Source organism: Bactrocera tryoni, chromosome 1, assembly GCF_016617805.1.
Source record: "Bactrocera tryoni isolate S06 chromosome 1, CSIRO_BtryS06_freeze2, whole genome shotgun sequence".
Taxonomy (NCBI): Eukaryota; Metazoa; Arthropoda; class Insecta; order Diptera; family Tephritidae; genus Bactrocera; species Bactrocera tryoni.
This window is the reverse complement of record NC_052499.1, coordinates 62,340,502-62,363,326: the sequence shown is the minus strand read 5'-3', so window position 1 is coordinate 62,363,326 and position 22,825 is coordinate 62,340,502. Positions and strand designations below refer to the sequence as shown.

The following is a 22,825-nucleotide window of genomic DNA, read 5'->3' as shown; positions in this document are numbered from 1 at the left end:
TTTTTATATTTTTTTGTTCGAACAACAAGCTGGATGTAGTATGGTTGTTTTCTTTAATGTAACGACAGCCAAGCCAACACAATTGAAAGCGCGCAAGCCGTGGAAGCTGTTTGACCGTGCAACAGTCAGAGGTTGCAAGCAGTAGCAGCAGCGACTTTTGTTATGATTATTGGTAATAAATACTGGACGAAATAATAAGGTACGCCATAAGTATGGCGAAATGGACATTGCTTATTATTATATATTTAACAACAAAAACAACAAAAAATACAAAGAAAAGAAAAACTTGTAGCAACAACGAAAAATATGTGTAACCAGTGCTGATGTGATTGCTATTGTGCGGAAGAGAAAAAAGTAAAAACAACAACAACAAACGGCAGATTATGCTTGAACTCAGGATAAAAGCGAAAATGCCGCCAATTGTGATTATATGCTGGGGACACTCACCAAAGGCCAGCGGCGCGCAGACAGGTTGCCAGAACAACAGTAAGTGACTAACTGCCAGCGCGCATATACTGCACAAAACGTAAAAAGTGCTGTGTGTAAGCCTTGGAGAGACAGAGATATTTGGCACACACTCACACATGCCGCACGTTTTTTTTTATCAAACTTATATGCGTTTTAGTTGCGGTTACCCCAAAAGCCTGTAGGTGCGCAAAAAACACTCATATCTGCAAAGGATACTGATATCTGCTAAACAAAAAAGTACAACAACAAGGCAACCTAACATCGGTAGATGAACTGCCGGCCAGCGGCTGGCTGACTGAGTGACGCACTGCTACCAACGACTGGTGCATAACTGTTACTTGTCGGTCACAGATTTCTTCTTCTGGCAACCGCAGGCTTTTTTACGCAAAATTTTTTGTTTGAAGATATGCGAGTGTATAAAAAATGATTTAAAAAAAAAAAATTGGTCTTCCAAAATTATGCTTTAAAGGCAAAAATCGAGAAAATTTCTAAAACAAACATCCTTGCAATAGCGACTTTGAAAAATCATCAAAAACAAGTTATTGACATTGTTCTCTATTTTTATTATTTTTCTTTTTTTTAATAAAAAAGAGTTTTGCTTATTTTTGAAGTTTAAGCTTAGTTTGGCAGCCAGAAATTTTCCTTATTTTTGAAGCTTAAGCTTGGCTTCCTAGCCAAAAAAAATTGAGGTTAATGCACTAAAGCCATTTTGATGCGGTCAGCCCTGCGGCTTTGGCAGCTCCCTTTTTTGTAGCAGAAATATACATACATACATACTTTTTCTTTTTTTTGTTTTTTTCATAAGAGTTGCTTTCTCGCATATCTCTTTAATATTTAGAACTTAAAAAAAATGAAATACGAATCTTTTATTCAAGCTTTTGAAATGGAAATGTCTGTAAAGCGAAGCGAATATTTTTTTAAGATTTATGAAAAAAATTTAGCTAACGAGTTTTTATTAAGAGATGGATAATTTTGCAGATTTTTTTAAATTATTTTTTTCAATAATTTGTAATTTTTAATTTTTTTCGTAATATATATTTTCAAATTTTTTTTATAATCTTTTTTTTATTTTTGAAAATTTTGCATAATATCTTCTTTTATAAATATTTTTCTTTTTTTTTTAATTATAATATTAATTAATTTTTATATTTTAAAAAGTATGATCCACTTTTTAAAATTTTTTAAAATTATTTCTTAAATTTTTAATTTATTAAAATTTTTTAAATATTTTTTTAATAATTTTTTCAAAAAAATCATTTAATCAATAAGAAAATTAACTTATTTTATGTTATTTTAAAGCATGTTTCCTTATTATCTTTTGCTGTTACAAATTTTATATACTTAAAATTTTTTATAATATCTTTTTTCTTATTTTTTATAAATTTGATTGTTAATTAAAACATTTTATTTAAATTATTTTTTTTTTTAATTTTTTAAAATTTTTGATGAAATAATAATATAAAATATCTTTTCTTAATTCATTTAATCAATAAACAAGTGTAACTTAGCACATGTAATTTTAAAGCATATTTCCTTATTATCTTCACATTATGCTGTTATAACCTTTATAATTTTCTTATTGCTTTGCATCGCTCCAATTTCGCTCCAAAATCGCTTTCCGCACCATTACAACCAGCCATAAATCATTTAAATTAGCGTTTCGAATGTGCAAACAACCCTTAATTGTAGGCGTATAACAGCAGCAAAATATGCACAAAAACAACACAATTCAAGCAAAAACAAGAACTTTACAATAACAGCAACATCATACACACGCAATATGAACATGCAACCTGTGCATACTTTCCTCTTCCTGGCTACAATCGTACATTTCTGTATAAATCAGAATCTATTTCTCGGCAAGCGTTTTCATAGTCGACATAAAGTCGTAAACACCCTTCGAAAACGCCATTTTACGAGCATTTCAACAGCAACAAATTGCACGGCAAAACGGCTTAACGCAGCTGACAAGCAAACACACACACACATGCACATACGATGTGCTGAAAATCCACATGCACACAAATCAAATGTTTTGGGCGACTAGCGCATCGCCACCCAACCCAGCAACCACCCACTGCAAACACCCTCTAAAAAGTGGCGGCGCTTACTTGCTGGCTTTCTGTCTACATATCCCCAATGTATGGGGTTTTTTCTACCGTTTGCGAAGAATATTCACCCGGTTGCTTGTGATTTGTTTGATGAATTCCTTCGTTGGCAGCATTTGGTTGCATGTGTGTGTGTGTGGCGCGCGCTTTATTGTGGACCAATGATGTTGCCAGTGTCTACGTGTCTCTTGGCTATTTTGGCTACTCCTTGTCGCTATTGTTGTTGGGGACGACAATGAGGCGAATGGCAATTGAGTGAGCGATTGCGCGAGTCTATGGATGAGTGAATGATTTGTGAGCGTGGAGCTGCTTAACTATGAGTATTTAAATGAGCATTTTGGGCGGCGGCACAAGAGAAGCATGTGTGCATGTGGGGGTGTGTGGCAAGTGAAGGGCAGACAAATAATTTGCAAAAATAATACCGAAAGCAACATCTTTGTATAAAATTAGCTTTCATTGTGTGTATCTCAAAGAAATTGCAGATTTATTCACTTCAGTGTTAACAGCCAACAACATGCTTTCACCAATAGCAAATTTTCTTGTCAACCAAGTTGAAAACAAGCAGTGTTGCAATTTCTGTTAGAAAAAGAAACAACGTTAAAAAATAAAAATAAAAATCGCACGTGATAAAAAATAAAAAACGCTCGTGATAAATTTATTGCATACACGATTTTTTCTACACATTGCGCTAGACACTTATAACCTACTCAATTTACCACGCTGCCCCAGCCATTACTACCGTCAACTCCACAACTAGGTACGAGCCTGTCTTCCAATCAACAATTGTGGACTTGGCGCTGCAACATACTAGTGGATGCCACAATTTCCGTGTGAGTGCCACACTCATACAAATGACTATGTCCAACCTCCTTCAGTCATTTAGATGTGAGAAGGCGTCGTTTGGTACGAACGCGTGGACCAACTAACAACTTCATCATCAAATTTGAATATTATGCGACAGTCGCAACATTTTGACACTCACAAGCAAAAGTGTTTGCCTACTCGTTTGCACGCTGGATTGCTTTCTTCGCCTGCCGTTGCCGCTGCTGCTGCTGCTGCCGCTGTCAGTGGATATCCGTGTGCTCTATTGCCAAAGCAGGCATCATATTACTGCAACATGCAACTTGCTACATGCCACATGTAGCACAGCCGTTGCGCGGCGTACCTGGTGCATTACCGTTTCTTGTGAGGTGACAAACTTAATGCATGCATCGCTATAGTTGTGAATTTTTTATTAGACAGCTGCAAGCGGAACTCATACTACATAGAAGTATGTGTGTGTAGAGAAATGCATGTTCGCTATTTAGATATAAATAGGAGTATAAAAGGAGAAACATTTGCCACATTGTCAGACATATAAAATCATATGAAATGTTGACAACACGAAAGCTTTATGAGAATTGCGCACAGACACGAGAATTCGGAAGGTTAGCAAGCAGTAGATTTGATAGTTGTTGTTGCTGTAAACTGTGGAGGACGTCGAAGCTGGTGATATGTAATTGGAAACCATGTTCGTTTTGCTTGTTACGATAACTTGCTTGAGTTTTTTGAAATTGCGAAGGTGGCGAATCGAACAAACCACTCGCATAAATCAAAATGAGGTAAAATGGAAAGAAGTTGTAAATAATTTATGGAAAAATAAAAGCTTTCTCAAATTTTTTGAAAATCCAAAGTTGGCGAATCGAACAAACAACTCGCTTAAATTAAAAAGAGGTAGAATAGAAACAATTGGTAAAAAATTGGGATATATACTTATACACGGTATTGAATTATTCAAAAATATGATTTTCAGGCTTAAGGCAAGTCTTCGATTTGAAAAAAAAAAAAATTTTAACTTAAAAGCTTGTTTTACCAACCTTTATTGTTCTAACAATATAATTTATTTGCGTGACTGGTGAAAAAATTTCCCTCGACTTGTGGCCTGAAATTCGAAAGAAATTCCTTTTCCTTTACTCCAAAATTAAAATTGTTAAGTCTATGCCTGTTTTTAATACCCAAGACTGACCTAATCACTTAAGATCTACCCATATTCTACATGATCTTAAAAATTTTATTTGAATTTAGGAGAGATATGTAGCTCTAAAAAATTTTAATCATAAAGTGAGCTTTTTACTATAATTAATATTTCCAAAACGGTATTTTGGTCTACTAGGAAAGGTTATAACAGCCCAAAAGCAAACTAAAATTAGACTTTTTAATTTTTAAAATATATCAATAGTCTTATTCTCTTAAATCGAAACTCGTTTCTTTACGCCACGACACACATACAAACATGCAAATGTGAACACATATGCGCCGCCAAGTGACGCTTTCGAATTCAATTAAAATATTTTCATTCAAACTTTCGGGCAAATGCAAATAAAAACTACACAAAAAGTTAACTCCCACACGTATCATCTGTGACGTCCCGCTAGGACGGCCATTTTCAGCATCAATTAAATTGAATTTTGCGCTCACTCGAGCACACTAATATAACCAAATATCGGAAAGCAACCCAGAATATATAAATATATGGTAGTATTTACCCAAAAACCAACAAAGCAGTCAACCAAAAAAATAATGAAAAAACCAAGAAAGCTGAAACTTTTAAGATATTTGCCATTGTTATTTTTTGTGTTTTTGTTTTTGGGAAAATTGTTACATTCCACTCTTTGAACGCAAACAAATTTACGCCACACTTAGTGGAAAATACGCAAGAAAGCGTAAAGAAATGCGGTGCGCGCTTTGCCCACTAACACCTCATAACAAACCAAGCGTGGTGTGGGAGGACAAGAGCCATACATTTGCGTTGCAAGTAAGTGGAGAACGCTCCAGCATGCTTTGGTGGCAAGCATAGACAAACACATACGCAAACTGCTACATAGTTAAATATAAATAGCAACTGAAATAGAAAACAGAAGGTAGACACTTTCGGTAATTTATTGCCTGACACCTTGGCGATTTGCTTGTCGCAGGCAAGAAGAAAAAAGTTTACAGCAATAGCAACAAAAGATTAGGAAAGCGCAAATCGAGAAAATAAGAATGCAGGAATACTTAAAAAGAACACCCAAAATCAACTGGCTGGCAAGCTGCTGGGAATCTAGTGGGAATTTCGCAGGCGGCGCAAGCGAAGCATATTTATAGGCTAAAACGTGGGTTTGACGCTTTGTCGCTTCGCTGCCCCACCGAGTAAGGCAGCACACTTTATTTTATTTTTATTTTTTTTTTTATTTATTCAGACTCAGTTTTGCCTATTTTGGCTTAAAAAATGTTTTTATTCACTCGAGTATACGAACGGCAACAGCATCGGCAGTGATGGCCGTCGCGCGTACTCAGTCGTAGCGTTTAAACCGACTTGAAATGGGCGAGAATTAACTAAAAACACATAAAATCGTTAATGGCGCCGAGAAGGTGGAATCTGGCAAAGGAGTGGGTGTGTATTAAAAGCTAATGCGAGGGCGAGTAGATGTCAGCGTAGTTGCTAGGGGTTGTTGTATGTACATGTATATACGCAGTGCTGGGGCGGAGTAGTCATTTAAATGACCAACTAACGGCCATTAGCACCCAATATGATGCGGCTTAAGCTCGAGAAGGTGGCGCTCGCCTTGCACCTCAGTACTGCTGCTGTACTCCCGCCTCAACTACAGAAGGCTACAGCAGCTTTCCACCTTCAAAAACAACGCCTGCTTGCGATAATATCGTGCGTTAAAGTTAAAGTGTGGATTTTTTTGTTTTCGATTGTTTTCGGCTGCTGAAACTTTTGTGGAGTTTTTTCCACAATTTACGCGTCTCTTTGGCGTTCTCCGCGTTGAATGAAAAGAAGTTTTTAAGCAATGGCAATGAGCGCATATATACTTTTAAAAGCAAATATTCGAGATTTGAGGCCATCACTGGAATATATGGTATGTAGATATGTCCATGCAACTTATTCACAAGCATTATAATGGAAAAAGTTTGTTAAAGATATTTTCGGCGCCACAAGTGAGTTGAAGAATTTCCTTGCACATTTTAATTTACTTTAGATGGTGCGTCTGCTTTTCTTAATTTATTTGCGTCCTATCTTACAAGCAAAACAGTTGGACAACTGTTAAATTCGAAATAAAAAGTAAATGAGAAACTTTCTATGAAAGCATGTGACTAGTATTTTATCCGCTGATTAGTTGTAATTGCGGTGTAAATGGTTTTTAGTTACTTTGACTGCAAGAATATCGTGTGGCAAATATAGAATTTATTACTGTTTTCATGGTGGAAAACGTGACTCATATAATTTTGAGAAGTGCTGCTGACGACATAATTTTTTGGCTGCATGAAACTTCGGTTTCGTTCTTGTAAAGTAGAACCGACTGCCGTAGGGTACTGGTAGGCTGCATAACATTTCTTTGTCGTTCTCAGATTTCTTATAACTCGGTAACCACAAGTGTTTTTTGCAAAACCAAAAAATAAAAAATAGACCAGAGTCTACAGTCACAGGCGCATCTTTTTTCCGACGTGTCACCGCAAATGGCGTCGCAATGGCCGAACTTAAAATGTTTTTTTTTTCGAAAAATCTCAATTTCTTTGTACGTTTGTAACAATAAAAAATTCTAATAAAATATTTAAGTTTTTATATGAGAAAAAATTGTTGAAAAACGAACGTTTTTTACTCGAGAAAGCCCATGTAACCCCTTAAATATTTTACACTTTAACTCAGTTGGCAGCACCGGTCTTAACTATATTTATGATTTGAAAACACTTCACTTACCAATTGTTCACTTGCAGTATCGTTAGGCCGGTATCTTGCGCCAACTGTTTTTTCTGATCCTCGGAGGGGTAGGGATGCTGTAATAAATAGCAAATTGCACAAAAGAATTTTATTAAGTAAAATTGCTTCAAAATTATATTTTTTCTTATTTTTTTAATTAAATAGTATTTAAAACTGTTAAGCGGAGATATTAACTAAAATAATAATTTTTAAAGGGTTTGGCAGATAAAATTCTTATAATTTTTATCAAAAATAAAATTTTCTAAAAAATCAACAAAAAAACCGAAGAATTGTTTTCTTATAGATATTCAAAGAAAAATTAAATATATTTTGAAATTTGAAATGTGTTAATATTTTTTTTAATTAAAGTCAAATAGTTTTGCTATAAATAATAGCTATTGCCTAATGAAGAAAAAAACAAAATTAATAAAATTTGAAAATTAGTATTTGTTAAGTTTGTTTTTTAATTAAAGTCAAATATTTTAGTGTAAAAAATTGCTTGTGTCTGTGTCTTTCTCCTAACTAAGAACAGCATGTTGATATTTCTAAGATATAGGTATAGGCGTCTCCAAACCGCTGCAAAATATTGAGAAAAACCAGTAGAAGATTTTCCAAGGCAGAAATAAACTCAGAGATAAGAAATCATATAAGAAAAACCAATTTGATATTGATTTGTGTCCATATACATATGTATATGTCCATATAAAAATATATGCATATTTATACATTTATGATATACTATATGTATATCCTTCATCTCTTGCGAAGCAATCACTTTGTAATTCTGAGAATTAATGAACACATTTTGCTTTTGCAGCCAAAATTTTCTAAGAATTGCACTAGTAAATTTGCCTAAAATATAACGAAATATTTGGAGAAGAATTCCACGAGTAAATTTACCTAAAATGTTACGAAATATTTGGAGAAATAGCGCTCAGCAGCCGATATGGTGATGAAAACTGCACTTCAACATTTAAAATTTAGTGCAGTCTGACGCAGAATTGAACTTAACACAATAATTATGCCATGTTATACGTATGTATTCATGTGTATGTACGTCAAAAACCCCTCAATTGTAAGCACCTCGATAAAAATTTTTGTTCTAATCATAACTAAGCATTTAATTGACAGCTTCTAGCTTATCTAAACAACGTCACTGCAGCGCCACACTTAAAAACCTGCATGCCACAAAACGGTAACACTCACCATACATACGAATATATGTACTTATATATGTGGCGATGTATGTGCGTGCATGTGTAATAAAACCGATTAGCAGCAGAACAGATCAATCAAATGTACGGTATATCCAACTGTCAGCACCTTTATGCGCAACTGACATTTTAATAAGCGCACTAAAACTCTGGCTAGCGCGCACACTTACACACGTGTACTACGCCATATGCACCAACACACGCACTCACACGCATGCAGTGTAGAGGGTATTCCTGCTATTAAAATAAACAATAAAGTTCAGTTAGCTACAAAGTCAGTCAAACACTTGAATTTATTGTATGTACTGATGTTGTTGTTGTTGTTGTAAGTTGTTAGCTTAACGCCAAAGAAATCTATGTGCTTATTTTCAATTAAACTCCAGCGCTGGAGCATCCACTTGAACATGTCCTAAATAAGCGGTGGCAGGCAGCGCCTAAATGCAGTCGCAAGCAACACATGCAACATTTAGTTGTTGTTTTTTTATTGTTTTATAATTTTTTTTATATTTTTTTGTGGTAAAAGGCCTCCATCAACGGCAAGCGCTCGGCCCAATGCACGCCCTCATAAATCTTGACGACCAGTAGCCGCCACAGTGGCGTCAGTGAGTAAACAAAGTGTTGGAAATTGGGAAAAAAATGCACTAAAATTAGGCGCAACAGGCAACTATAAGAACAACAACAGCTAAAACATATCATAGAGAAATGCAAACAATTTTTTTTTTTTGGGCTTTTTTGGTAAAAAAATATATGAAAGTGAAATCAAACGAAAATCAAAATGAAAGTAAGCAGCCAAGGAAAATGCTAGCAAACACTTGTGTGTGCGCGCATATGTGTGCATGTGAACAATTGCGGCATTGTTATCAAAATTGTGCGCCTAAAATACATACATACATTTGTATGTATGGCGTGTTATGTGACTAATCAAACAGCAACGCTTCTGTGTGTTGCATTTACTATGGTATATACTACGTACATACAAGTATATGCATATACATATGTATGTATGTATACTTGCACCCACACTTCACATATTGAAAAATTAAGCCTAGTAGCTGCTTAAATGTACACACGCTTACACGCAGCCACACATTTCCTGGCACAACCAGTAGCTGGCGCTTTAACTGTTTATTACAATTATTTAACGTTAGTTTTGATAATTTTTTATACTTTTCGGTTGCAAGCCAAATAAATATTTACTTTGATTTTATGACAATTTAACTGATAAATAAATGGAAAATATTTATCAGCAAAAATTAACTACAAATATATAAAAGTATGTATACGTGCGCGTGTGTGTGTGTGCGTCCCATACAACTTGGCTATTTCCTTATATTTCATATTTCTTTTATCTATTTATTGTTATGAAGTGTCTATGCAACACAGCGTGTCTACTGCAATGCTTATCTCCGCGCCTCGAAGCGCATATGCAATGCTTCGTTTGGCTGCATGTGTGTTTGTGTGAGATTACTTGTTGCCTTTACAGTGTCCAATTTGATGATTATATTTAGAAGTAAACAAACAATTAATGTTGTCATTCGATACTGATAATGATGGCATATTTATTACCACGATACGACTACTTTTGGGCTTTGACTTTGTATGGGTATGTGCGTGTAGAAATGGTGGCGCCACAAAACCTGTTGCATGCGCCAGACTACTTCAGCGTGTATATGCATTTCACGAGCGTTGGCAGAGCAATGATTTTGATGTTAGATTTTGGAGTTAGTTGACATGGTCAAAAAATTAGAAATTAAAATTTATTAGAGGCATATTTTATAAGGGAAGATTATTGAAGGGAAGAAGAAGTATTAACAATGATAACTTAATTGCTAGTAAGTTAAATAAGAAAGAAGAAAAAAACGTTAACTTCGGTTGCAGCGAAGCTAGAATACCCTTCAAAAATAGACAAGTTTTCATACAAGTCCCTGATTTGGATCGTTCAGTTTGTATGGCAGCTATATGCTATAGAGATACGATCTGCACAAATATGTTCGGAGATTATAACGTTGCTTATAACAAATTTCCATGCTGGATTTCATAAAGATAACTCGTCGAATAAAAAATTTTTTCATACAAAAACTAAATTTTGATCAATCATTCTGTATGACAGCTATATACTATAGTAGTCCAATCCGAACAATTTCTGCGGAGTTTATTTGGTGTTCTTAGACAATGATCTGTATCAAATTTTGGGAAAATATTTTATCAAATAAAAAAGTTTTACTTGCAAGGCTTTGATTTTTGCCGATTGGTTCGTATGGTTCGTATCGATATTTCTGGTTTTTGGAGAGAAAAACACTTTTGTGAATAAAACTATTTACGCAAAATTTCAGATTGTTATCTCAAAAAGGGAGGAACCAGTACGGGTATATAGAGACAGATGGATATGACTACAATAATAATTTATATATATGAACTTGTACCCTGTTAATTAATATTAGCAATATTAAGTAATATTAACATCAATAAGGTATAGAAATATATAATATGAAGATTATTTTTCAGAAGCGAGGTTCAGGTTAGGTTTTCTAGATGAGTTTCTTTTGTCTCAAACGAAACGTTATACTTGAAAAGCGATCATTCATTTTTCATTTACGTGCTCCTAGCATCACACGCTGCTCTCTTGTCAAAAGTTGCATATGAAAGCAACATTTTAGTAAGTTAATTAAATACGATTGAATATCAGCACAAAGGTTGCCTTGCAAGTGCTGTCAATCTATTTAAACGACTGGTAAAGACTGTTCGATTCGCCATTTTCTAATGCGTATCGAATCTAAAACAGTTGATATTTTCTAAGTATTGAATTGAGAGACCTTGCTAATGCTAAACCAACTTCTGTTGCCAAAGTGGACTTAGTCTCCACAAAAATCGTAGTGATTTCTGTTGCTGTAATTTGTAACCAGTAGCTAAACCAGCTGTTTTCCTCGATTATACGGACGCGAATTAGTAAATACATATATGTAGTAGCATATATAAGTATATACATATGTATGTAGCAATATATGTATATTTGTCTTTGTGCAACATATGCACTACTGTTTTCTTGCATAAGCCTTCATTGTTTGTCTGAACAAATTACGCCGCGACCGGAAACCTTTGTACTTTTCTCTCCGCCTGCAAACAAATTAAAGCATATACATACATACATACAGTCATAGATATTTTTTTCGAAATTCCAAAAACAAAGTTCACGAATAAACAAAAACACACATGAGACTAAGAACTGCACCTTTCCGTTTTGATTATTGCATCAATCTTTAACATACCAAAATAAGCATACTCACACATACTCATACAACAAAACACATGTAGATAAATATATATATGTACGTATGTATATATGTATACCTATTAATTGTCTGATTTGATTCCCGTTTCACATTTTCGTATATTATTCATTCGTTCATCACTCACGCGCTTTTGTATGCCATACACCTTTACCTCACCGTTCTTTCAATTTCGCTTTTTTAATCGCACTCCTTTCATTCAGTGCCTTTGTTTGCCTATTTTCATGAAAATCCTCTTTTTTACACCACACAACCAGCCGTTGCGCATATCCTTTCTATGCAGTTGTATTCCACCAGCGGCCATTGTTTCGCTTCGCTTGCAACACACGACATTATAATATTCAGTGGCTCACTCACACGCATGCATTTATATAGTATTGAATTTTGTGTTCGCATTCAATGGTGTTTTATGTAAAAAAGGTGGATTTCAAAAAATTTATATAAATTTTCGACTATGTTCAAGGGACTAAAGGGTTTCTGAGCACGCGCCAAACAAAAGCCAACAGTCTCAGCAATGTGAAAAGGGTTTATACAACTTTCAACTTCCGGCAGATGTGGGCGTTTTGTTTGCTGTTTTGCGGATGCTGCCTACAATATTTTTTTAAATTTAATTTTTTTTTGCTTATTTGGTTTGTCAACTTTTTTTAATTGCAGAATAATGTGGCACAAGCTGCGGTAGAAGTGACTGGAATTTAACTAGTTTTGATATATTTTAGGCGACATTTGGACTACTTCTAGTAGCAGAGAAGCTATCGAAAAGACGAAACAAGAGAAAACGTACAACCGAAATTATATTACACTTCACAAATAAAAAGTTGACATTCAAAGACTTGACTTTGGTCAGGCAGTTTGTATAGCAGCTATATGCTATAGCATTCCGATTCGAATAATTTCTTCACAGATTATAGCACTGTCTTGTACATTAATCTGTGTCGAGTTTGGTAAAAATATCTCGTCAAATAAAAAGGGTTTCCATACAAAGACACGATTTTGAGCCTTCAGATTATATGACAGCTACATGCTATAGTGGTGCGATATTGGTGATTTCGACAAACGAGTAGCTACTTAGGGAGAAAAGTACATGTACAAAATTTTAGATCGATATCTCAAAAACAAAGGGACTAGTTCGCGTATATAGACACTGACAAACATGGCTGAATCGTTCATCTAAAGTACAAAACAACTTATCATCAAAAAATCGAAATTGTTTTTTTTATTGCTTGCTATTAACTACATTATATAGTATTACATATGTACATATATGTAGCATAAAATTTTATCTTCCGATATATCCGATCAAATTTTGTGTCAATTTGAGTGGTTTCTATTATAAAGATTTTCCTTCGCCTGAAAACTTATGAAAAGTGATGTTACGCTATTTTGCATTTTAGATGACGATATTTAAATATGCACATACATACATATGTACCATATTTTATTGGGTATGTGACAATTACTTTAGTCTTTTTTGGTCTATATTGATATAAGCATTTATATAATAATTTTTTGGTAAATATTTTTTCGCTATCTCTTCTCGTATAAACATACAAATCTTTATCTTACTTTGCTCTGTATAATCGTTTAAGAAATTCGAAGTGACTTTCTTTATTTATTTCATTGCATTCTAGGCACGACGGTATCATAAATTATCTTCAAAACCCACCCAAGATTGCAATGGCAGCATCTTTGTGTGCCACACATTTTTAACCAGAAATCGAAATGAATGAATTTATAAAATATGGCAAATTTTATTGTTTTTTTCAGTCACTAAATTGCACAAACATTTTAATTGCTTTGAAAACAAATTGAAATGAACATAATAAAAAGTTCTTAAAATGTCAAAATATTTATTTATATATTTGCAGGCAATACATATACAAACACACATTTATAAAAATATACATATGTAGATATGTGTAGAATAAATATATAGCAATGCCAACTAGCCTTTGATCTGCAAGTGCTGACTATGAGAAACTTCTCAACTCAACGCCAAAGTGCGCTGAAGACATAACGGCACCGTGCCGTATGTGCATGTGTGTTAAATAACATAAATTCCATTTTAATATACTCCCGCTAGGTAATTTATGTCTGTTGACTACTTTCTGGTCATACTATGCCAATGAACGTATAATTACAGCAACAATAACAACAACAACGCAGCAAGTAGAAAATGAAAACATGTGAGAAAAATAGCAAAGGAGAGCGGAGAGATTCGCAATTTCAATTCTATACATATGTAAGTATGTATGTGTGTGCGTAACGGTAAATATAAATGCAAGCGAAAAGTGGCCAGACAGACGGCGCAGCCAGCAAATGGCCGCAAATATGCATTTGTATGAAAGTGTATACATATATGCCGTTATTTGCATATAAAGGCAACACCTTGTCTTGTAGCTGCCTGCAATAACGTCCAAATGCCGAACTAAATTTATTAACGAGTAAACAAAGAAAATGCATTTCGCACAAACCAAACGAGAATTCTGGCAAGGAAAAGTTAAACAGCCATAAACACATATACATAAATGTATAACATACATATAAATGTGTATGTATGTGTATATGTGTAAGTATAATAAATGTATGTATGTATGTAGTATGCGACTGTGTGCTTGTGTGTTTGCTTAACGTTAGTCTACCCGCAAGGATAACTAAACTCCATTTTAACTCACGAATTCAGTTGCGGTTGTGGGCGCAGCTTATAAGAAATATTTGAAAGTCTACACTACAAGCAATGCACAACAACAACACACATAGCAATGTATAGTATGTATGTGTGCAACTAAAGCTGCTTAGCAGCAATGGCATAGCAAACTATTGGTTGGAGGGCTAAGGGGCGAAGGAAGATGTCTTATTTATACACCTGCCGGCTTTCAGACGTCTTACGGTACATATAAGTTATATAGTATATATGTATATATGTGAACATATGTATATATGTATGTATATGCATGGGAGTGTGTGTGAATTTTCAATTTGAACGTATTTTGCATAAATTGTAATATCATTGCATTGTGTAGTGTCGCCGCATGCACAGCATGAATGTAACAACAACAATAATAACAACAATGCATGCAAATAATTTAATATGAGAATATTTCGAATAACTGTGACTTGCTTGCTTTGTTCTTTTTTATTCTAATGTACTTCTATTTTCTCATATCCCCACTGCAGTGCGCTTGCCATCTCTCTCTATCTCTCTCTCTCGCACTACCGCTACTGCTGTTATTTAGTAGCAGAGGCGTATTTCTTGCATAAGAAAACGGTAAATTTCATGCAACAAATGACATTTTCGACATGTACGACAGACACTAAACAGCAAATGGCACAAAAACACAAAACACATACACACGCATACATATATGCACCTGAATAGAAATGTGTACACCTATACACACACACATTTGTAAAATTTTACATTTATTTCTCGACATTTCTCCACTTAGCAAATGCAATAAATGTGCACATGTTGTGACAATCAAAAGTGGGTTTGGCCGCACTGTCATCGTATTGCTGCTAGTCAAAGTTCAGCGAGCAGCTCTCCTTTATAACGGTACATGCTACATGCATGCATGGATGCCTGCAACGTTGTTATCCTTACAAGACAACTGCCAATAGAAAATTGCATTTTACGCTTCGCTATGACATGTCCTAGGAGTACAACAACATGAATTACAACAACAACAACAATGATGCTAACAAAAATAATAACATATAGTGTATATTCGATTATTGGAGCAGTCAGCGCTTGGCGCACCAGCAACTGCACACGTAGTGGTGCCTGGCGACAGGTAGTTATTAGAGTTAGGTGCGCCTTTGCATATGCAATGTTCGTAGACTAAGGCTGCCACACAAAACTGATAATGCAATACACGAGTTTGGCAGTTGTGGTAAGCAACTAAGTAATGTATTGGCATGAAATGTTATTGCGCACGCATACATAAACACACATACATTCATACACACACGTCGCTGCCTGTGTTGGCAAGTGTATTGTATATTAAATGCTATAAATATATTGCGCCAAATATGTCCTCAGCTGTCCTGTGGCACGCCTCTGTGACTCGGTGTGCAACGTCAGTGTCTTGTTGGCTGTGTGTTGCACGTAGCATTAACTTGCATTGGCAGCACAGGCCGGCCTCATGCAGGTTTTGTATTCGTGTTGGTGCTATAAGAATAGAGGTCAATATGAAACTGAATTATTGGCAGTAAGTGAAATGCCTGCATGTGCATTTTGGTGTGTGTGTGTGTGTGTGCGTGCATGCATGTGTATTGACTATTTCTTGTACGAAAATAATGGCAGAGAGTTGTGTTTTGAGTTTACATGTTATGCAAATCACTGAGTCGTAGAAAATACATGCACATTTGGCGGTGGCAAATTGCTTAAGCGCTTTCAGGGACCCCAATCTTATTTAATATTGTTAGGTATGCAGGCATGTGTATATGATTATTCATGCAATAACTGTTAATAGCTCTTTGTGATTAAATTATTGCGGAGGAACTTGAGTAAAATAATTAAATTTTGTGCAATTTAAATTTTTTTTAAATATAATCTCAAAGGATCTTGTCTTTTTGGTCTAATAAAAGTGAATAAACTTTTTTGAGTAAAATTTAAGTTATTTTTTATTACTTTTGTTATATAAACTAAGTATTTGATTGTAACTAACTTCGCAATTAAAGTTGAAACATGTTGAAATTTAATATCCCATTCAATTTTCTTATATAAAACCTTTAAAAGTTTTCAAAATAAATAGAATTTATGAGCCTGAGATGAGATATGGTACTAAACTGGGAACAATCTGTGACTTTTTTCTCTCCCGAAAATCAAATTATACACTCAGATGTATACGGTTTAAGTAACTTTAATCTACAATAAAAATTCGCTAAGGACATTATACTATTATTAAAAAAAGTGAAGGGTCTTTTAACTAAACTAATAGTTGTCAGGCTTATCATATAATAAAAGAAGTAAATTGGAGAAGCGATTGTATAAATTCCCGTTGAAGAACTTGAAAAATTATGTTATTTAAACTATTCCAATCAATGTTTTTTTCAAACGGGTGATCAGACAAGATCTTTCAAATTATTTTGAATTTTCACTTTCTCCCATTTTCTTCTCAATTCTAATACTTGAGCTATTAAAATATTTTATTGCCATTTTTGAGCCTCTGTGCTGTTTTGCTCTTCCGAAAATCAAATAATTCGCTCAATGGAACGTGAGATGGGTCTACTGCGGCTATAAAAATATATTTTTTGAAAGAAACAAATATCATGCAATTCAAACTAATCGTTTGAAAAGTCGTAAAGTATCGAAAGAAGCTAATCTTGAGATTTATAAAAAAGATTTGCTTTGAAGAACCTCACAAATTATGTTATTTCAACAATCAGTGTCAAAAATAATGAGTTGCTGTAGCCGAAGGAGGTGCTAAATATGACCTCTCCAAATTGTTGAAACTTAGATTCTCCCTTCTTATATAGAAAAAAGGTCATATTTTACCTTATTCAGCTACAACAACTAATTTTTTTTTACTTTGATTGTGCCAAAATTCAACAAAAAAATAAAGCCACTTATTCTTCTCCCGCCTAATGCCAAATTAAAACACACTCACTTTTCGCCCCCATAAATGGCCCTAGATAAACCCTTGTTGCAACCATTTAGATATCATTAATTTGCTGCGAGCGTAATCAATGAATCATCGGGCATGTTCCGTATGCAAGCGAATGAACGATTGATCTGCAACAATTACGCAAATATAAAGGGTCGAGTAAAGGCCATGCAAAACGCATATGTATGCGTGCAATATTCGTCACATACGCGCCAACCAGCCCCCAACAGCCACCCACACAGACGCACGCAATCAAACAATATCCAGCACACGCAAATAGACAATAATATTGACATGCAATAATTTTATGTGTTGGGGCCTGCAACCTGCTCCGACTGCTTAGTAGCTTTCATATCCGCTACGAAAGTCCAACAGCCAAAATGCATATGTGTGTGTGTGTGTGTGGTGTTGGTCATGTGTGCCGGCATATTTTATTTTATTATCAGCAGCGACCAACAGTCAAACAAAATTCCGTGCAAAAACCAATCAGCCTGCAAGCGTGCAGGACAACAGCAAATGGAGCGCTCGCACCCCAGCGCCGGACGCGGTGGTCGCTCGGTTACATTTTACCCCTGTTTTGTGGCGGCCAGCTGAGGCGAGCTGCGCCACAGGTTTCGCATAAATACAGTTGGCCTGGTCTGTTTGGTTGTGCAAATTTACCAACACACTGGCTGTGTTGTTGTTGTGTTGTTTTCCACCGGCTTTGGACTTTTGGGCGACTTATGGTTGAGGGATTTTCGTCGAGCGCATTTAATGCGTACGTGTGAATGCATATAATTCATGAAATTCATGCTAAAATAATGCCTCACTTGTACCGTAGATAACGGTGTGTAGCGCCATGCTTGGCCATAACAACAATTGTAAGCGAAAGCTAACAAAATGAAATAGTAGGAACAGTTGGCTATTTTGCATATTTTTATGGCAGATATTTAAGTGTATACGTATACATTAAGGTATGTATGTGTGTGTGTTTATATAAGTATATGTTGATATGTCTCTCTATTTCCTTTTTGCACGACTGCTTGGCGGAAGGACAGCCATTTTGAAGAGGAAATGAATTTTTGAAATTCGAGCAACATTTTTAGCCAAATTGTAGCCACATGATTCACACGTGTATATGTATACATAAAGTTTTTAAAAATTTAGATGTCTGAAAATGAACTAACTAACTTAAGTCTTTTATTCTATTTTTTAATATTTCCGCTATTTCTGCTTTCAAAAATTAGCCACCTTGAAATCCTTCAGAATATACATATATACACTTACTAACTAGCCCCATTTAAGAAATATGGCATAATCACACCGCCTGCGCATTTTAATTAGCACTACAATTCCAACTAATTTGTAAGTCATCAATAACTCAGAAGCCAACAGAGAGAAACCACCAGCGCACCACCGCTGCCGCCAACACCGACGACGACGCCGACACTGTCTATGCGCGCCCATTACCTTTTCACCTGTCAAATAATTCCATTAACAGCACAGCACAGCAGCGAGCAGCGGCAGCGAGGAAGAGGAGAAGTGAAGTGCGACTGAAATGCGAGGCGTTGCACAATTCAATTTACCCTTTTGTTACGATGCAGCCAACGCAACGCGCCGCACCGCGCGCCTTACAAATTGCAACGCTGACACTAATTACGCGCTGCGGCATGCAACATAACGTACAAGTATAAGTGTGTGCATTACTTTTGCAATGCGGGCAGTTAAGCAGCCAAGCGGAGGAGGAGTGCAGTTTGTACGTTGGCGTCGCAGGAAGACAAATGCCGCGTTGCGACAGTGGCGCGCAATCGCGTTGAGTTCATAAAGTAGAAAATGCAAAGTCCATACGGAATATTAATTTGCCATATACAAAATAATTAATTACCGTCACGCCCCGAAGGCAAGGAGTCGAAAAGGGGGTCACTGAGAAAGTGTTGCGCAAAAGTAGGGTGCGTGTTGTATGGTATAGGAGCAACGCGCAGGATAACTATGGCGCGCGGAATCGTATGAATGAGCGCGCTTTTGTCGAGAATTTTGTGAGTTGTGCGCGCTTGCATCCAGTATCGTATTAGACAAACTGTAAAAAATAGGTGCGCTAGTCGGATATAAATCGCACGAACCTTCAAGTGTTATTAACTAAAGCACTAATTATTGAAATACTATATATAAATATTACAGTTAACGCGTCACACATTAAATTCATTTGCTTTTCTATATCCGTCATCTATATAATTTTGCCAATCCAGTGCCGCTCTGCGCCATCTACATCGAATGGCTGTACGCGCTTTATATTGCGCCGGCAAAGCGCGTGTAATTTGTATTTAAGGCGGCCTTTGAGGCAAAGCAAGGCAGCCATTATGAAATGAATTTGCATTGGTGTCGCGCAGCCTTCAACACGGCCGCCCTCGAGCGCATAATGTCTGACGCGCCGCATACAGTGCCAGCGCGCGCTCCAACAACAACCATAGAGAAGCAGCAAAGGAGTGGTGTCAACGTGCTACGTATTAACTTACAAATTTTTGTAACAACAACAACACAATTAGAACAACAATTGCAATAATAAAGTTAAGAACGGTCTGCATTACTGCGACAGCCTTTTTAATCTATTTCAATTTCGGTGCGCAGACAAATACTTACGAATAAATAATGTTGCGGTTTTCCACACATATCTTTTTGGGCAGCGCATGAAGTCATTTAAGATTACCATCGCAAAAGTTGTTGCTGACATTTCTTAAATATGCAGCAAATATGCAACACATATGCTATATGCGCGCTGCTCAAATATGTCGCGGCGGCTGGCTGGTTTGGGCAAATACCGCGCAACCCACACAACAGCCAGCGCTTGCTGGAGGGGCGCGCGGGTGGCTATTTGTGGCAGCTACACTTGAGCGCGTACATACGCATGTACGTTTGTGTTGCAAGTATATTTACAACAACAAATTGTTTAACTTCAGACAATCACGTGTAGTTGTGTAGCTGGCAACAAACAGCTGTGGCGTTGGAAAAGAAGAGTGGGTTGGTCGAAGCGGACATAATGCAGACACACGCTTTGCGACGCGGCTGTGGCAACGGCAAATTATAGCGCGTTTGTTACAGTGAAGGTGGAGCAAATAAGGCAAAGCTTTTGCATGCAAGACGCGCAACGCTCAGCATATCTGTATGTAAATGACATGTTGCAGCAGCGCTAACTAAAACACAAACAATAACATTAACGGCAATTGCTAATACAATAAACACGACGCAGCAAAACAGCCTGTCCCGCAAATGTAAACAAAGTGCAAATGCTACAACAACAACCGCAACACCAGAAAAAACGTATTTACAACAACATATTAATACAGCTAGGCCGTCATCAGCGACATAGCTACTGCCATAATTATGGCAACCGGCACTTCCACTTTGGCATTCCTTTTGCACCATTTCATTCACATGCCAACCGCGCCATCGGCCGCCATCAGCCATCAGCAACCGGACCTGAGTCAATCCATTTGGTTGGTTGGCTGGCTGGCTGTCTGCATGTGTACACATGTAGTCGTACTTGTTTGTACTCATTTTTGCACCACTTGCTTTTTCCATATTTCTCTTGCCATATTTTTATTTCCATATTGATTTTTTTTCTTGGTTTTGTTGCTGCCGCTGCGTCTTAACCCTTGCCAGCGCGCATGCATATTTCCACATTCGTCATAAGCACTCATTAGCGCCGTGTCAGTGGTGCTTGCAACTCCTTCGCGACCGCGCGCTTTCCTGCCGCGCCGTATACGCCGTGCGCTTGCAGACTGGTTTACTTCATGACGAATGTTTGTTGGCGCGGTTTGTATATTTATTGTTGTTGTGGTGCCATTTGCACTGGCATACAATGAGGCAGCCAGCCAGCCAACCATCCAGCCATCCACATTTGGCCGCCTGTCGAAGACGGAGACGACGCATGTCAGTTTTGATGTTTTCTCACATTTTGCGTTGGACGCGTACGTGGTTGGCTGACTGCATGTTGCACAGCTAGCTGCGCTGGCCGTATGGCTGACTGACAGAGTGACTTGACTATTTCGTGCCTCGCAATTTAGACGACGCGACGCGTCGCGCCGCTTTGGTTGGTTGGTTGGCTGGCTGTTTGGTTGCTTGGTTGTTTGGTGGACTGATTGCTTGGTCGCTCGCTTGGCATTTTCATCAACTTTTTGACGTAGGCCGTCGCCGTTGCTGCCATACACAATTCGCACCTTGCCAACTTGCCAAAGCGGCAAATGTATGTATGTGTGTGTTTTTGCTTTTTCTTTTACATTTTAATTGGCAACTAAACGGTTAATTATCGACACTTAATATAGCCACGAGGTTGTCTGGCGTCCAAACACGTTGTTTCTTATGTGTTTGCATGTGAGTGTGTGCTGTTTTAGCCATTTGGGCGCTTGTTTAACGCTTCGAGGTGTCGCAATGCGGACACAAAATGGTCGATCGGTCGTTGGCGTTGAATATGGCATTTGACATATGGCTGAGATGGTAATGGCACATACGCCAAATACATAATAATGCTTGGGGATTTTTTATAAAAATGTACATATGTATACAGGTGCAGGATTATTAAACAAAGAAAATAGATTTTTACAGAAGATATTATTAATTCTCCAAACGAAAGCAAAATGAAAAATTTACTTTGATTTCATAAATTACTTAAAGCACGAAATCTGATTATTTTGTAATTTATAATTAAATTTTTTAAAACGCACTTTCCGATACTCTATTTCAGGTTCCTTTCTAGTCTAAATAATCATTGTTGTCGAGTCTCCTATGAGTAGCTGGAAAGCTTGTCGAGCTTCAGGCACCAAAACTTTCAATTTTATGTACTAAGTGCGAGCTGTAAACTTTTTCTTCAACTAAGTGATAGCTTTCATTGTGCTTATTCAAAAAAGCTTCAAATCTCTTCCTTATCACGCAACTTTTCTTCTTAGTATGTTTTCTCTTAAACCCTGTAAAAGCTTTCACTTCGCTTTCACCAAAGCTTTTCTTACAAAACTTCTTCAAGCAAATAAGTGATGTTTTCTTTGTGAAAAGTTTGCTCAATCCAGCTTAATAATAGCTTTTGCTATAATTTTACCAAAGTTCTCAAACTATCTCTCCAAATGAATAACTGCTTTCACTTCGCTTTCATAAAAACTTAAATGTTTTATCAAATTTATACGACTATCCTTAGCATGTAATAAGTTCTCTAAAACTCCTTAATAGTTTCTAATTAAAGCTTTCGGTGCACTTTCACAAAAGCTCTTAATCTGCGCTTTATCACATAATTTTTTGCAAATGAATTACGTTTCCTCAGCATATAAAATATTCTCTTCCACTCCCTGAAAGTTTCAGTGTGCTTTCATGAAAGCTTGTAATCTGCGCTTTCAAAAAAGCTCACAAACTGCGCCTTATCGCATCACTTTTCCTCTTGGTGTATCTGACTTTAAAGCCT

General features: G+C 36.4%; 1 protein-coding gene across 2 annotated transcripts in view; it reads right to left on the bottom strand.

Moving 5' to 3' along the window:
- LOC120766782 (homeobox protein homothorax) overlaps window positions 1-22,825 on the bottom strand; it is a 320,231-nt gene that overhangs the window by 5,115 nt on the left and 292,291 nt on the right. For both annotated transcript variants that reach the window (XM_040092474.1, XM_040092476.1), the window contains exon 12: window positions 7,297-7,373. In XM_040092474.1, coding sequence (XP_039948408.1) covers window positions 7,297-7,373 — 77 coding nt within the window. The remainder of the gene's footprint in view (window positions 1-7,296; window positions 7,374-22,825) is intronic.